This window comes from Anolis carolinensis, chromosome 1, assembly GCF_035594765.1.
Source record: "Anolis carolinensis isolate JA03-04 chromosome 1, rAnoCar3.1.pri, whole genome shotgun sequence".
Classification (NCBI taxonomy): domain Eukaryota; kingdom Metazoa; phylum Chordata; class Lepidosauria; order Squamata; family Dactyloidae; genus Anolis; species Anolis carolinensis.
Genome location: NC_085841.1, coordinates 124731112 through 124749022, shown reverse-complemented (window position 1 = coordinate 124749022; position 17911 = coordinate 124731112). Strand labels below are relative to the sequence as shown.

The 17911-nt window shown below is 39.2% G+C and overlaps 1 protein-coding gene and 1 non-coding gene across 2 annotated transcripts in view; both read right to left on the bottom strand.

The window, feature by feature from the left end:
• Positions 1–1596: 1596 nt before the first annotated feature.
• The window catches only part of lmbrd1 (LMBR1 domain containing 1), an 82813-nt gene continuing 66498 nt past the window's right edge, over positions 1597–17911 (bottom strand). Inside the window, exons 14-16 of the mRNA XM_003215503.4 lie at positions 16496–16574; positions 4769–4860; positions 1597–2964 (exon numbers count right to left, since the gene is read on the bottom strand). Coding sequence (XP_003215551.1) covers positions 2845–2964; positions 4769–4860; positions 16496–16574 — 291 coding nt within the window. The 3' untranslated portion in view covers positions 1597–2844. The remainder of the gene's footprint in view (positions 2965–4768; positions 4861–16495; positions 16575–17911) is intronic.
• LOC134295797 (small Cajal body-specific RNA 15) lies at positions 5726–5857 on the bottom strand. The gene has a single exon (XR_010002403.1). It is a non-coding gene; the product is annotated as a small Cajal body-specific RNA 15 (non-coding RNA).

Genomic DNA, 17911 nt, shown 5'->3' with positions numbered 1-17911 from the left:
GCAACTTGCATGTGCTACCTTCAACAGGCACACTCAATCTAGCTACCTGTCTCCTTAAGGAATAATAACAACTTTATTTTTATATCCCACCACCATCTCCCCAAATGGACTTGGGGCGGCCTACAAGCAGGACCAAGCCCAATAATAACAGAGTTAATCAATAAACACACCTTTAAAATGCAAATAAACATATAACAAAGCTCATTAAAACAATAAAAACAATAAAGTATAAAAACATCATTAAAATAAATCAAAACCATTCTCACTAACCAGAACCGGGACTATAATGAGCATATCAAGAATTAGAGGATGGGGGCTGGGCATGGGCTTGTGCAAAAATAAATTGTAGGGCCAGGGCTAAAGTGCTGAGTTCATTCTGACAGTTAATTAGATCTGAGCAGTCATAGACAGGGGCCTAATCATTTGCAAATGTGCATTGAAATATCCATGTTTTAAGTTCCCTATGCAAGGTAGACAGAGTGGGTGCTAACCTAATCTCCCTGGGGAGAGAGTTCCATAGCCGGGGGGGGGGGCACCACCGAGAAGGCCCTCTCTTTCGTCCACACCAACCACGCTTGTGATGGTGGCAGGAGCAAGAGAAGGGCCTCCCTGGAAGATCTTAGGGTCCGTGCCAGTTCATAAGGGAAAATGCAGTTGCAAAGATAGGCAGGACCCAAACCATTTAGACTTTGTAGGCGATTACCTGCTCCCTATAATTAGCTCCAGTTAGAATAGATGATATTACAATAAATGCATATATTAATGCACATAAAACCTTCAACAGAAGGTATTTTTGAAATTCATCATAAAAAACTACTTCTGTTGTCAAAGAACACATATCTCTGTTTTTTTGTTCCGGCCTGAATACAAACCCCAAAATAATATTTGACAATATGTTTTTGAAATATCTGACAATCCTGATCTATCATTCAAAAGAAAAATTAATAGAGTGCACTTTGTCAGATAAAAAGATGATAGTTATATTATCAAGACTGTAGCTGATGAATTTTGATGACTGAATACACATTATTTTTCACATTAAGTAGGCAAATCATATAAGATTATGAGGGCATCACTTTTAGATGGGATAACACTGAGTGAACTTATTACTGTACAATTTTATCGTAAGCCTATGGGTACAAACATTTTACCTTAGGATAGTTATTACTGTGTTATTTAAGAGATGACTTAATGCTAGTTTTAAGATTTTTTTTTAAAAAAAATGTCTTTAGATTTGTATAACTGACACAGAGATAGACCTATACAACAATTGCAATTAAGAGGTTTTCTTCAGGCAAGCCATAGAGAATGATAACAACAAATGTGAGATGAATCAGAGATGAAAATTATTCCAGAATAAGTAATTGGCTCATATAAAAACAAACAGTAAAATATAACAGATATCTTTTCCTATAAATCCTACACCCTTGAAACACTATTAGCTAATACAATATATCCCTGGGTGCCAGAATTTACTATTTATAGGGCACTGTTTGCCAATTAGTGTAAAACATAAAATAGTTCAATTCTGGCTACAATTTATTTAATGAATATTAAATAAAATGTTTGAAGTTGCAAGAATATTTCAAAGCTCTATGTAGTCAATCAGTTTATTTTACAAAATGATACAGAAAATTCTTGCATGATTTTAAATATCTATATATTACATTTAGTTATAACTTTGAACAAAATGAAAATGGACAGATCGCAACAACTTTTTAAAAAATCAACTCAAAATATCTGGTATGTTTAAGCTGAATTACAATGAACATAGAACAGTAGGTAATCTATGTGATTAACAGCCAACATATTTTAAAAATTCAAGTACTGTTAATTCATACCAATGGTTTCCAAGGATGGGTACCCAAAACATTGAATTACAACTTCAAGAATTCCTGACCGCTAGCCTTACTGGCCTGGGCTTCTGAACATGGAATTCCAATAGCATGTAGTAGCTGTTGGTGCAGAACATGCAGAGATGGTAGTTTCAAAATGGAAGAAAAAAGGAATATTTTCCTTACTATTTCCCTTTACATACACATCTGGATATATTAAGATATATTAAAGGGCCCATCCAGAAATCTATTCTCCACCACATTCTTCATGACGCTTGGCAAGATGTATTTCCACTCCCCTCCTCCTTTCTGTCCCACCAAGCTTAAAATGACCCAGAGCTAACGTGTATATAAAAGATCTTTTAAATTTGTCTCAATCAGGGTCTCCTTAATCATGCAAAAAGCATGCTCTATATGGCAGATCTATGGGGAAATCCATGTTCAAATGTATTTGGGATCCTTCACTGTGGTTATATGCCACCTATGGCTGGAAGATAGAGGAAATATGAGTGCTACTTCCCAATTTCTATGTACTGGCATATGAAATGGAAGTGGAAAATATTTCCCATCTAGTATTTCTTACAGTTTAAGTATTAGTTAGTGTCAGATGTATTTTTAACACTTGTTGTATATCAATAAGCATTGGCAATATCAAACTTTTGATTTCAGTTAAGATATAAGTATCATTGCACTCATTCTTTTTAAGCTTGCCAAAAGAAACTCGGCATAATGTAATTTAAAACCAGACCAACGGAAAGGTAATTTAAATGACATCACAACATCAGAGTGTACACCCAAAATATAATATTCTTTAATCATTCCTTCATATAGTTAGCTCTTCTGTGACTGTATATGTACATGCTAGATTAACTATAAAACAGTAAGATTCTTAAATTCCCAATTCTGCTTTACATCCCTTGGCCTCTTTAACATTGGCAAAAGTCCAAACCAAAATAACATTTTCACAGTTTTACACGGTGGGCTTTAACCTTTGGGACCATGGTTTTTTTCAACCAAAATAGAGAGACGGCTCATCGTCACTTATGTCTGAATCATCTTCATCCACTTCACCTTCAATGACTGATTTTTTTCCTTTGCAACACGACACAATTAATCCAAACAAGAAGACCTGTGAATTTAAATTAATATAATGTATTACTGTTCATCAGCTAAAGCTCATGTGTCAAACTCAAGGCCCGCAGGCCAAATCCAACTTGCCATGTCATTTTATGTGGCTCTACAGATGCTGGATCACAACTCCTATATTCCTCATTATTAGACCAAAGCTGATGGGAGCTATGATACAGTGAGATCTGGAAGGCTGCAGTTTTTTCTGTTCAGTCAGGATACTGGGGTTTGAATTCAGAGACGAGGTTTGTGGATATGATGTCTGACTTTAAAATGTCCTTTAACCTTTCCTCAACCTCAGAGCACAAGTGCTACTAGGTTGCAAGTCCCATTATCCCCAGTCCACATGGTGGATAATAATATATATATATACAAGTTGCCGTTCGATAACATCTGCGGACCCAAATTGGATAAAAGCTAAAGAGCACCAATCACTATGTTAAAAATACATAGTTGGCCCTCTGTATCACAGCTTCTCCATCAATGGATTCAGTGGCCATTTGAAGGCAATGATAAGATTGATGTGGCCCTCAATGAAAATAAGCTTGACACACTTGAGCAGAAGGAATATGCAAATACAGTAGAACCCCGGTAGTCCGAGTTAAACGGGCGGACCTCAACTCGGTCAACCGGATAACTCGGATTACCAGGCGGGACGCAGGCTGGATCGGGAGGCGCTGCAAACGCCTCCTGATCCAGCCCTCGTCCCAACCGTGGTGAGGCCTCTCCATGGGGACGAAGGCTGGATCGGGAGGCGATGCAAACGCCTCCCGATCCAGTCCTCGTCCCCATGGAGAGGCCTCTCCGTGGGGACGAAGCCTGGACCGGGAGGCGCTGCAAACGCCTCCCGATCCAGTCCTCGTCCCCATGGAGAGGCCTCTCCGTGGGGACGAAGCCTGGACCGGGAGGTGCTGCAAACGCCTCCCGATCCAGTCCTCGTCCCCATGGGGAGGCCTCTCCGTGGGGACGAAGGCTGGACCGGGAGGCGCTGCAAACGCCTCCCGATCCAGTCCTCGTCCCCATGGAGAGGCCTCTCCATGGGGACGAGGACTGGACCGGGAGGCGTTTGCAGCGCCTTCTGATCCAGCCCTGGTCCCCACGGAGAGGCCTCCCCGCGGTTGGGAGCACCCCCGCAACGAAGGGGCTCTCCCTCCCTTTGGTGGAGGCCTGGAGCCAGGGAAGTGACTCCCGCTTCACTGGCTCCAAGTCTTCGCCAAAGGAAGAAAGCCCCTTCGTTCGGCGGATGGGTGAATGGAGAGGGCCGCAAAAGCCCTCCCCGTTCACCCACCCACCCACCCGCCCGTGCCTCGGCTCCTTCCTCACGCCGGGGCGGCAACACCCCGGCGTGGTGAAGGAGTCGGACGTGCATGTTGCTAGGTAGATAGCAAGCTACCTAGCAACACACACGGGGCGCTCGCCCCTTGGGAGGTGCCCCCTGCGTGTTGCTAGGTAGCTTACTATCTACCTAGCAACACGCAGGGGCCACCTCCCAAGGGGCGAGTGCCCCGTGCATGTTGCTAGGTAGCTTGCTATCTACCTAGCAACACGCACGCCAGGGAGCAGGTGAACGGGGAGGGCCTTTGCGGCCCTCCCCGTTCACCTGCTCGGATTGCACGGAGGCTCGAACGAGCGGGGCTCGAACGAGCGGGGTTTTACTGTAATAGTTTTAGAATGGGACAATTGATAGCTGCAATTATATTAAATCACTAAGTTGGATTTTTGATGACATCCAAATAAGAATACTTCTAACAAAGTAAATAAAACCATTGCTATTTTTATTATGGCATTCAAATAAGATAGCTTACCGCAATAAAAGCCCAGTTGCCAAAATAATATGCAACGCTGAAGAACCAAAATTTATGAAGGAATAGGTAAGTCCGAGTAACTGTACACTGATCTGAAAGGACAGAAAACAGGAATTGAGATAATCAATAAACTAGTCAATTTTTTTACGCATATTTTGTCCTGCTTGAAATGATGAGATGGATACACCTTGTTGAAACAAGAAGAGGGAACTTGTGAGTTTCCAGGCATTGATCGGCTCCAACTTCTACCATGCTTGACCACTTGGATTTGATGAAAGTTGAGCTAAAAACATATTGAAAATCACGTATTCCATGCCATGCTTTAAAGGAAGGGCGAGAAACTGTGGGAGGCTAGAGGGCTGCATATGTCCCCCAGGAGAACTTGGAGGGTCACATTGCCACTACCAAAACATGGTCCCCAATTCCCCTACAATGTTATGGGAGTATTCTTGCCATGTTTTTAATCCACCCCAGGCTGTTTTAGGCCCAGGATAGGTCATTTTTAAAAATAAGAAATAACCAGAAGTCACTTCCAATTTAACAAAATGTCTTAGACTAAAATGGTTCACCCCCCTTCCAAAAAAAACCCCCATGGCAAATGCCCCTAAACCCCTTAAGAGGGATTTTAGGTAAAATGTGGTTCTATACATTTTGGTTCATAAGCTATACTCCAGTTGATTTTGAGCAAGGCGAGAAACTCGGGAGTCTCCATGTTATCAACAGCTCTGTGAAGGTTTTACACATACTAAGTATTGACATATTTTGTCCTGCTTGAAAGGATGAGAACGTATCCATGTACATAACAACTGTAAACAAATGTATAGAAATAATGGCAAATGACTCATCTTAATATAGATGTATTATATTTAACAAGTTCAACACAGAACGTATTTCATATACGAACATTACTCTGATATAATTGTTTTCAAGGTAGGAATTTTCAGTTTTGGCAAATGGTATTGTTGGCAGATAGTAGTAAGGCTATGCTATATGTCATAGACAGGACCTTGTTCATCTACCATTTAATTTAGGAGGATAGTATCAGTAGAGCCAAATGACTTCACTGGTTCTACTTTCTTGGTCCTCCAAAAGGATTTAAGATGTTATTTACAGACTACAGCTGGGGAAAAAATCTTCTAAAATGGCTTTAGAAACCAAGCTAACACGTACATCTGCTTCTATTTAAAAGAATTCTATGGAAGGGAAAACAACAGCAAAGATGTAGTGCTCACTTTGACAGTAGGAAATGAAATTCATTACCATTCCAGGCTTTAGGGAAGGATCAAAACTGCCGTCCCCACCCCAGATCAGATTCATGTCCCTTAGGTTTCACATGCCACTACATCTTGCTGGCAAGTGGCAATAAATCTAGTTGGTCAGCTACTTTATTTATTATCAACTATGTTAACTATCCCTTTTAGCATTAGACAAAAGTGAAGCTATTTACATTAAACTGATACCCACCCAAACTGGTGTCATTATTTGTTGAGCTGCTACAGCCTGATTTTCTCCACTGTGTATTGCTGATACTCCCAAGAATAAATTCATCTAGGCTGTGCTTGATAGCTTTATCTTTATTCACAAATTAGTGAAAGGAGCTCTGATTTTGTCACAGTAATTTTTTTTATTAAAGACAGTGAGGGAGGGGAAAACACAAGAGAACCTAGCTCTTCCATGTTCAGTGTCAGGATGTGCTTAGAGGCAAAAAGCAAGGGGATGGTGATGTGACATTTCAACATGGTATGTCAAGTGAGGAATGTAATTTAGGAATCTAAAATTTCTAACATCCCTTTCTCTCTGTCTCCACCCATTTTATTCTTATAACAGCTTCAAAAACTTGGTAGACTAAGAGTGATTAATTAGTTCAAAGTCACTTACTGAATTTCAAGATTTGACTCCGAATCCCTTAGTCTCTGCCCCAAATTTCAGGTAATGTACCACCGTGGTTTTCCATCACTTCTGATGTACCTCCAATGAAGACCTTGTCTTCATATACTCTTTCATTGGGGTTAGGGGTTAAACCTATTACATCACACATAATCAACATAAATGAGCTAGGCAAAAGGAGACTTTCTTTAACTCAGCCTGAGATCATTCCTTAGTCTGAAAGTAGTCTTGTTCAGTTTGCTCCAATGCCAACCATTCTTCTTTCCTCCATGGCTATTTTTTCTTTTGGTGTCTTACAGAGCCTTAAAAGCTGTCTCCATGCAACAGACCTTAAAAGCACCCACTCCCACAACTAAATATCAACCACTGACAAGCTGTCTGCAGCTTCAGATATATGCTTCATATACCGCTCAAAGCATCCGTGTTTCAGAAGTAGATCTGTCATGGTAAACAATGGCCTTCAGTCTCTTTTCTCCTCCCCCACCAACAAGCCATGAAGACAGTCAACTTGATTACCTGCTTTTCTCTCACTTAAACAAAGGAGAGCCAAAGAGTAAGGAACTGTTGCTATGGAAATCCGTAATAACCTCAAGAGTGATGCATCACATAAATAGAAAAAAGCTCTGGAAAACCTAAAATATTAATCTGAAAAGGTCCTTGGTTGCCTAGTTCGTATCTTGCCATTGCAGAGATGTCCCTCACCTGCACCATAATACATTTAATATTAACAACTACTCAACGGTGGAGATTCTAAGTAAAGTATTATTTGGTGGGCTTAGAAACATATATAGGGAAATACTTGGAATTGCTAAAATAAAAGATTTTGTGATAGAGGTCAAGATATTATAATCTTAAACGGGTAGCCAAAAATGAAGATGGTCTTCAGGTGAAGCTGGTGGAAGGAAGAACAAATGGCTATGCCTGCTGGGGAAAGAATCCCAGCAGGAATTAGAGAGGAAAGTTCTCACCAGCCAGAATTCTTCTAAAAAGATGCAATGACTTTGTAGGAACAAGTCCAAGGGAGTTGTGATCTGACATACAGTCTCCTTAGGAGTCTAAATCCAAAAAAAGCTATTTAAAGCAAGTTTTCATAAGGAACAGCAAATGCTTTAGACTGCTATGAATCATGTCTTAATCTTCCAAACGTCTAACTTTCTGAAGCACATTTTAAAACTGAATCTAGACCTTATTTCACATTCAACTCCTTCTTTGAATTACTAGCAAAATGTCATTGAAAGAGAGACAACTTTTATTCTTCTTAATATATTACTGCCATTTTTAAAAAAAAAAAAAAAAGAAGTTGAGAAAGGCCTGGGAGAAAAGAAGGTGGTTTTGTATGGTAGCCTTGCCAGGCCTCTACCAAGCTGTTGAAATATGTCTACTCAAAGACGTATATTTGTCTAACTCTCCCTACACTAGAAAATTAGCACATCCTGTTCATAAGTGCTCACCCAAGCAGAATGTGGTCTCTGGTCCTATGGAAGTCACCTGCTCTGTTTTATTTACAGTATTTGTATTCCGCCCTTCTCACCCCGAAGGGGACTCAGGGCGGATCACAATGAACACATATATGGCAAACATTCAATGCCAACAGACAGACACAGAGGCATTTAACTTTTTTTTTTCCAGCTTAACGATTCAGGCCACAGGGGGAGCTCTTGCTTCACTGTCCACTAGTGGCTGTACTTCCTCATTCCTTTCCTCGTGTTTTGCTGGCAGTTTTTTTATGATGTTGTAAATTAGTTAAATTAGCTTCCCACATAAAGTGTACCTAAATTTCCTTACTTGACAGATGCAACTGTCTTTTGGGGCTGCATAGGTCAACAGCAAGTCGGGCTATTTAATGGTCGGGGGCTTAACCTGACCCGGGCTTTGAACTCATGACCTCTCAGTCAGTAGTGATTTATTGCAGCTGGTTACTAGCCAGCTGCGCCACAGCCCGGCCCGGCTAATTGCATCAGCTATGATCATGCTGTCAATTATTGTTTTTCTAATACAGCAAAAGAGAGATGAGCTCTCTGATTGTCCAGACTGTGGATGAGCCAATCCAGCTATCCCCTGAACTCCTGACTAATTTTCTTGAGTAGTTTCAGAATCCTAGATGTATTACAAACTTCATGCAAAAATAAAAATTTCTGTGGTATGGTCTAAGTACACCTTTGTCCTTTGACTATCCCAGAACTATTTTGTCAGATGCTGGCATAAAAATAAACAATATCTGTTATAGAAAGATTAACTAAGCTAAAAGATTGGCTAAGCTTTTGTGGTTGCACCACCTTGATTGTGGGACTCCTTTCTATCATTTATGACATTGTCAAGTATTTGGAATACCATGTTTCCCAACAGCTTTTGAGCCATTTCAAATCTTTCCTTGTAATGTGCATTTCTTTTCTCCTTGCTTTATTTTTGCCCTTTGGAGCACTGGTTGATTTTGAAGTTGTAAGATTGTAGATTCTTTTGAGAACTGAATGGTGGGACAAAGAAATTATCAATGAAATTTCTAGAAAATAAATATAGGTTACTATCTAATTTAGATTTGAAACAGATTACCTCCTGAATCAATTACTATATCCTACATGAGAAGAGGAAATAAAACATTTAATTAGTAGATCAGGACAGCGCATTTTTCAGCACCATCTGTAACCCCTCCAGCTGCTCACCTGAATTAAAGAGCAATGAACAGACCTACAGATGGCTCTCTACGGTAATCTGACTAAACAAATTATAGCAGATATTTTGGACCTGTTTGACCTTCAAGAAATGTTATAATGAAATGCAACACTAGTTCAATGCCTCACTTATGATGTCTTTGCTTCTTTCCCTAGGGAGACAATTCCATTTGTTCAACATCATGTTATACAATACAGTTTAGACCCCAAGTCTTCCATTAAAAAGCACACCAATAAGTATTTCAAAGACAATAAAATAATTTAGGTACATAATAGGTTTGATCTTTTGGCACAGAAATTGCCTCAAAACTTACAGAAACCACTAGAAAATCCTGGCCAAATGGGCCAATGAGCTGAAAATGGGAACAGATAATAAACACATATCACTCAACATTTTATGTGGCATCTGTAGGGCTGTCACCAATTGGCTTACAAAGCCATTTCATAGAGCATTATAGAATAAGACTGGCAATTCACCCATGCCCTAAGCCACCTCCAATGTATTATCTAAATCCACAAGCACATATTAAGGACCTTGCCCCAGAGGTGAGAAGATAAACATTAATATCAATGGCAGTAATAAGGAGGCAGTTATGTATTTGGTGTGTGTGTATTATGAAGTGCACCAAGCAAAACCATCAGAGGCATACATATGGTGCATCACACCATCTATTTTTGTGTACAGTGTTTCAGCAGAATTTCATTTTTAATAAAAATATTCTTATAGTTAGATATAATCACAATAATGTTTTTCATAAGCTTGCCTTACATATGCTACATCAATAAGGGTAAGACTCTATGCTACTTTACTTTCCAAACTCTCTAATGCATATGCAATCCAGTCAGAGCTGACATCACTAGCCAATTACAATGATGCTTCAAATCACATGGTTTTGTTTGCATGTGCTACAAGCATGCGCAACTTTTATTTGCTTCTGATTTTTTTTGTATAATCACCGATTCTGCCAATTTTTCTGCCATTCTGTCAACAATATTGTAATAAGAGCTAATGTGGGGGGAGGGCCATGGGAGTGACATCATGAGTTATCACAGGAGAGTTATCACTAGCATGAGTGCTGCTGCTGATTAGGATATGTGTCAACTTAATGCTGAGAAAACTGCCCATTAAAGACCTTTGGTCAAAGTAGTCTGAACATTTCAACATGTTTACACTACTTTGACCAAAGGTATGGCAGTCTACAACAACTAGTAATTTTATTCCTCAAACCGAATAGACCGAAGTTTCATTATTGTAGGGGAAAACATCGTTTTCCTTTCAACACTACCAAGAGCATTTAAGCTTGGAGGATATGCTCAATGTTATTAATTTGTCAACTCCCTCCCCAAGCATGCACTCACAATAAAAGATTTGCAGTAATACTGTCATAATAGTTTGTTCTCTTCTTATAGCAATGCTTCAATACACAGAATATTCAATACTTATTGAGAGACACAATACCCATGTTAGAGACTGCTACAGAGTTTGCCACCCCTCGAGTGATAATACCAATGGAAGCCTGTTCTCTTCTGTCTCAGTTGAAAAACACATTTCCCTTCTTGGCTGTTATACTGCTTGTTGTGAGTCACTTACATTATCGTGGCCTGAGACTCTCTGAACTACAGTCATCATTTATGCATGAGGAAGAAACACACACACATCTCTATATTCTCTAAGGAAAAATAAAAGTGAACTATTAATTTACACTGTACATTTATGCTTCAGACTGAATTATTTAAAACATAGTGTATATTTGCAGCAAAACCAAGCAAAATGTTTTCTAAACAAGATGAGCCCATTTGACAAACAAAATTTACCAAGAAAGATTTGTATAAAATACATTATATATTAAACATGTGACAAAACATGTTCCGAGAATTACTACTTTCCAGTGTGCTAGAGAATGGCACTAAATTTGTGCCCATTGGGTACAACTGTTTCTTTCTTTCCTGGAAACGTTCCGGGACTGGGAGCCAATGGTTCAGGGGCTGGCAACCAGCCCAGGGAGCACCATGTTGAGTAGCAGTGCTCTTAGAAGACCTTGGCAGTGACCTCAAGACAGAAGCTTAGCTGGAAGATGTAGGGCAGAAAATGAAGCCTGAAGTGACTTTTCCCAGAAAGATGTATATAAACTGTGCCAAATGTAGCAGTCATAAGGGGTGAAGTTTCAATCCCTACTGAGAAATTAAAGCATAAGTAAATCAAGCCAGGTCTGGATAGTCATGCAAGATATAACAGACATTTAAGAGAACAGTATCACCCATAAAACTGGCCTTCGTACCAACGGATTCACGTACAATCTATGTAACATTATTTTTAGAAATGCATTTCAGAAATTACAGACTACTTAATTTCCCTGGTAGATCTATGGCAACAATTTCCAGGCAAAGAAAGCATGAAGTCTCACTTGTTCATAAATGAATTGTGAGCGAGCAGCGAGGTGGTCAGGTTTGCAGATAGTATCGAATTATGCATAGTAGTAATAATGAAAATGTATTATGGGAGTTTCAACGGAGGCTAAACTGGATAATTGACAATAAAATGGAAGAGTTAGATAGAAGTCAGCAAACTGAATATTGTGGCAGAGAATCCTAACTTTGCTGATGGGATGTGAAGTGACAGTACATAACCAAACAAGGGTTGTGGTAAATTGTTCAATGGAAATGTCAACAAAGTGTACAGCTGCAGAAAAATTCCATTCCATGTGTCATTAGGACCAGAATGAAATATAAAATTGCCAGTATCAAAATACCCTTATACAAATCTATGTTCCAATCACACTTTCAGTGCTCTGCACTGTTCTGTTCACTGATTCTCAAAAAGGCTATATTTGAGATGGGGAAAATGAGAAAGGGAAACCAAAATAATCAGAGGACTGGAAACTCTTAGAGGAGTACATGTGCAGTATTTTTTAGACTGGTAATAAGGATGTATAGGGGGAGGGGACATGCCATAGCTGCATAAAATCATTTATGACTTGAAGAAAGAACACAGGAATGTTTTTCTTCCTCACCTATAAAATCCTCATTCAACCAAAGTGATATCTGGGAATTAAAAACAGACCAAATTAAATGCTAACACAGCATACCGTTCAACTATGGGAACAGTTCAAAGGTGAAATTTAAAGTTAATAGAAGATAAGGCTATCATGTCTACATTCTACTTCCAAGATAGAGACAGCATTCTGAATACCAGTTGTTTGGAAACAATGTGAAAGGGCTGTACTCCATTACCAATAAGCTAATAATGTGGAAAGCGGGATGCTGGAGTAAACAGGCCTTTGATGTGATCCAGCACAGCTCTTATGTTCTAGATAAGGCCTCTTCAACCTGCGGCCCTTCAGGTGTTTTGGAATTCAACTCCTAGAATTCCTGACCACTGCACAAGCTGGTTAGGCCTTCTGGGGGTTGGAAACACAAACACCTGGAGGATCAACAGTTGAAGAAGCCTGCTCTAGAGCAAAGCTTCTCAAATTGTATGTTGCAACCTCATTTGGGGTCCCCTAACTGAATGAGGGGGTAGTGAAATATTGGTGTAGCTTGCCATCTAATGGCTGTTTTAGGCATTTACATGAACAAGCAGCAAATGCTTTAGAAGTACTTTATTTTTTTTAAAAAAAATGAAACCAGCCTGCCTTTTTTTAGCAAGCTTTGTAAACACTGATTTTGCTTGATGGCTATCTTTTCAGTTTCAGAAACATATCCCTTCAAATTCTGATTCTAAAACACTAAGTTGGATTCCTACACCACACTCAATTGAGTAAAATACTTCGGTCATCTGCCATTAAAAGTTCAAGAATTTCCCTGTAGCCTGTGGGTTAATACCACCTATTTCAGGCATGGGCAAACTAAAGCCTGGGGGCCAGATTCGGCCCCCTGGACGCCTACCTCAGGCCCTTTTTATTTTTCCTGTCCTCCCAGCATAAGGACACGGTGGCCTGCCACATCCTTATGCAGAAAGGACAGTGGAGGAAGGCAAACAGCAGCTGAGAGCCTGATGAAACACTCTCAGTCACTGCATGTCTCGCCCTCCTCCTGGCATAACAACAGTGTGAGCGCCCCATCCTTATGCAGAGAGGATGGCCTGAGGAAGGCACACAGCAGCTGAGAGCCCTCCTGAGCGCTCTTGGCTATCGCCTGTCTTGCCCTCCTCTCAGCATAATGCTGAGGACAGCAGTGGAGGAGGATCAGGGAGGAGGATCGGGGTAGTTGCTATATGTCTCATTTTCCTCCTGGCATAAGGATAATGATAATGATAATAATAATCTTTATTTGTACACACCCCTTCTCCCCAAAGGGACTTAGGGTGAGCAGCCCCATGTTTATATTAGGAAAAAAACCTGAGAATAACCCAGGCCCTGCCCTGCCTCCTTCCGGGCCCACCCTCTCCCAGGCTTTCTCCCTCATGGGTCCATCCCATGCAGCACATGCTTGGCTGCCTTCCCTCCCAGCCCAGCCCTCTCCGTTTGTCCCACAATGCGACCCCAAGGTTAAAAAGTTGCCCGTGCCTGATCTATTTGTTTTGTAGAGGGAGGGAAATGATATGGATTGCTTAGATCAGTAGTTCTCAACCTGTAGGTCCCCAGGTTTTTGGCCTACAGCTCCTAGAAATCCTAGCCAGTTTACCAGCTGTTTCTGGGAGTTGAAGGCCAAAACATCTGGGGACCCACAGGTTGAGAACCACTGGCCCAGATACATGTGAACAGACCATGATGGGAACAAGAGTGAGGTGGGTGTGAGTCCAATTTCAGGCACACACTGTGCAGCCTGGGACCTTTTAAGATGGAGATATGGAGCCTTAAAACACCCGACTCAGGAGGGAAAAAAGGAGAGCCAACAGAGTATATTCTGCCAAGTGAGGCTGCAAACCAAGCATGCCAGCATGCCATGAAAAATGTTGAAGGTGCTTCACATCCTGCAGTATCAAATATTCAGCCAAGATTTAATTCTTCATGTGAAGATAAACAGGTACATCCATCTCATTAGTGCGCAAATATTCTTTTGTCTTTAAGAAATGGCAAAACTTTATGTACACCAAAGAATTGTTTTAAAATATAAATTTATTTATTATTTATTATCAGTAAAGGTTTGATTTTTTTACTTATTTATATACCTATGTATGTGTAAAATTGCTTGGGTGAAAAGGGGTCACCAGTGGAAAAATTTTAAGAAGCCCTATCCTAGAACTTATTTTTAGATATTTAGTAACCATAACAACATCTCTCACTCAGTCATTCCTTTATTAAGTCTTCTATAGAAACTGGAAGTCAAGTGCAATCATGTCAGAAATGCTTTTATGCCCTCCTGACAGTATCACCAAGAAGGCGAATACATTTTTTATCCAAACCAGGAATACTGAAAGAATGCAAATAAAACCCCACTGAATGACTATAATATAGAGAAGCAGACTGTATCAATAATGTTTAAGATGAATAAATTCTAGCTGCAAAAATAGTTACAGCCAAAGCAATAAATTAAAAATTGATTATAGAGTGTCTTTTATTAAATGTTCATTCATATCAACAATGTTTCATTCCTTCTCAAAAGCTGATAGGAAAAGTAATAAGTGGACCAATTAATTACCAAATTATCATTTCTGTTCCATGATTGCAAGCATAAAATAAGCAAATAAACCAAGAAACCACACTAATTTTATAGAAGAAATTCCATGAATTTTATAGCAATGTAGTTTTAGTTCTGTTAGGTCTAATGTTTATGTAAAACTTTTTTTCAATTTTACTTTTTTTAAAAAAATGGTCTCTGACTGTATGGAAGGGCAATCACCTGTATGGATCAAGGGATAGCAATGATTTTACAAGTACCACAACTGCAGGATAGGACATCAGAGAAATTATACAACTTCATTAAAAACTACCTCTTATTAAAAACCCACTCCTAGACTGGAGAAAAAATAGAAACAAAGTAACAATTTTAGAAGAGCTGTTCTCCTGAAAGGAACAAAGACAGAAAGACAGAGAAGGTCTCCAGTGTTTATGATAATTTAACGACCATCCAATTTTGTCTTCCTCATCTTATAAGTTTGCAATCTCATTTTCACATACGAGAGGACTTTCAAAGACCAAGTTGCATCTTTTCCAGAAATTTCCTTAGTTATTTCACACATTTGGTACACAGCCTTCAAAATAATTGTGATGGCTCAGACTTAGCACCTTTATACACCTACATCAAAAGAATTGGCTGTTTGTTACATAGAAACACATGCTGTAGCATTAGAGAAGTTATCAATTGACAACAGCAGGACTTCTGCAGTGGGATGTACTGTGTTCACAAGTCTGTCAGCACAAATGAGAAAAAATTATGCCTTTTATCTTCTTAGAAAAATATTTGAAGGCATGAATGTCAAATATTTTAAAAGATAAGTAGTACAGCCTGACAATTTATTTGAGAACAATGGACACTAGACCAACCTTGCAAAATAGGAAGATGCCTCACCAGTCATAATAATAGTACTTTTGTCTGGTTTCCAAAAGCCAGTCAATTGTCTAATTTGCCTTCAATCTATACCAAGTGTCTCATTTTACAAATAAATTACGTGAAAGACAAAAAAGATAAAATTACTCTGCTTTAATTCTGACATCTATTAGTAGAAATGAAACACATTAAGGCACTTCTCTATGAAAAAATGGAAAATTCCAGAAAAGTGATGCCTTTATTGGTCAACCACAATGCACACAATACTTTATGTAAGCTTTTGTAGATCTATTGGCTTCTTCATCGAGAAAATATGTTTTAAAACACACAGAGGAAGAAAAACAACTGCATTAGAGACACGTCTAGATTTTGTATCTGATGTTGTCACAGGATAACATTTTTAATAACAACAGAAACAGTATCTGAAACAAAATGTAGGTCTGTGACTCAAACACAGTCACTTTTCTTCTCATGTATGATTTTTAAACATCTTTTGCCTGATGAAGGAGCCAACAGAGTTTTGAAAACTTGTACGAAGGATTTGTGCATTTTGGGTGGCCAAAATGTGGATTTTGTTTTACTTTGCTACATGACCAACTTGGCCATCCCTTAATATGTTCTCTATTAAAAATACTAAGATAGGAATTTGGCAAAATTAAGTCAACTTTTTGTGGCTTTAATGCAAGGAAATTGCGTATCTTATTTCTGATCCTGAAGTGGAGCTCAGTATGAACTGTCTTACCTTCAGGTGCATCTGCATCGCAAACTTTAGCTACCCATGTTGTTATATTTGCCAGGTGTCCATCAATGGTCACGTTGTTCTGCATAAAAATATATTCACTGAAGATTAATCATATAACAGTAATAATATTAATGCTACAGATTGATCATCTATTTTATTTTGTCACATATTCTGGCCACAGGAGATCCTCCCTGATTTTCCTCTGATACGTGGATTCTGTCTAGTTAGCACAACTATATTGCCATTGCATTCCATGTCAGCATTTCACATTGGAAATGCACTTCAAAACCATCTACAGTACAATGCCTATATCTACATGGGATATGTTCCCAAATGTACTGTGGAAACTGAAAACTATAGAAAACACAGCTCAACACACACACACACACACATACATACACACACACACACACACTCACACACTCACAAATATTTATTCTTGGTATCTTGATTTTTAGGCCTGTTCCTGGGGTTATTTGGGGTGCTGAATCAGAAAATTGCATTGGATAAACCACACCATCTCTAGTTTCTAAGATATGGTTATCATGATTTTTTTTAATGGGCATACAGATGGCAACTGGTAGATGACATATGTTCTGAGTATCAAAGACTAGAGCTGATGTGGGAAAATAATGCTATTTTTGGAATCAGCAGGTCAGATACACCCAGAAACAGGGCTAACATTTGAGGCATCAAAATGTGTGTTAGTCAGCATAATAAATAGCAAGCCCTATTGAAATGAACAACTTCAGCTGGAAGTTACCAGAGTCACACTGAAGGACCAAGGAGACTCCTAAAGAAGTATAATGTCTAGGAATTAACAAGGTCCTCCTGCTAACAGCATATTTAAACACTGCATATTAAAAGCAATAGAAAAAATGAAAATTGAAAGCTTTTTTTTTAATAAAAAAATAAACAATTTAAACAGCACTCCACAGCATTAAAAGCCCATCAGAAATGTTTTGACCAGCAACTGAAGGGAGGCCAAACGCCAAAGTCTGGGAGCAGTCACAAAGAAGGCATATCTCTTGTTTCCAACAAACAAGTGTCTGAAAGAGGTAGGATAGAGAAAAGGGTATCTCCAGATTATCCTTTCATGTTTTCTGTATGTATTTACTTGCTTGTTTTTTTCTCTAACCATACATATGTCTGTACATATCTTTTGCACCAACTTGTCCCTAAAGGATGCTTATGTATTCAGTTGTGTTTATCACTTGCTAGCATTTCAAAAATATCTACATAATACGGTGTGAGTAAAACATACTGCAAGCTTCACATGTATACACATTTCTTAAGCAAGGTGGGCTTTGTTTGGCAACAATTCCCAAATCATTCCTAAAGGGCAGAGGCAGGTAAACATGGGATCCAGGAATCACATACACTCTGCCCAAGTTTGAGTTTTGCCACTTCTCCAAC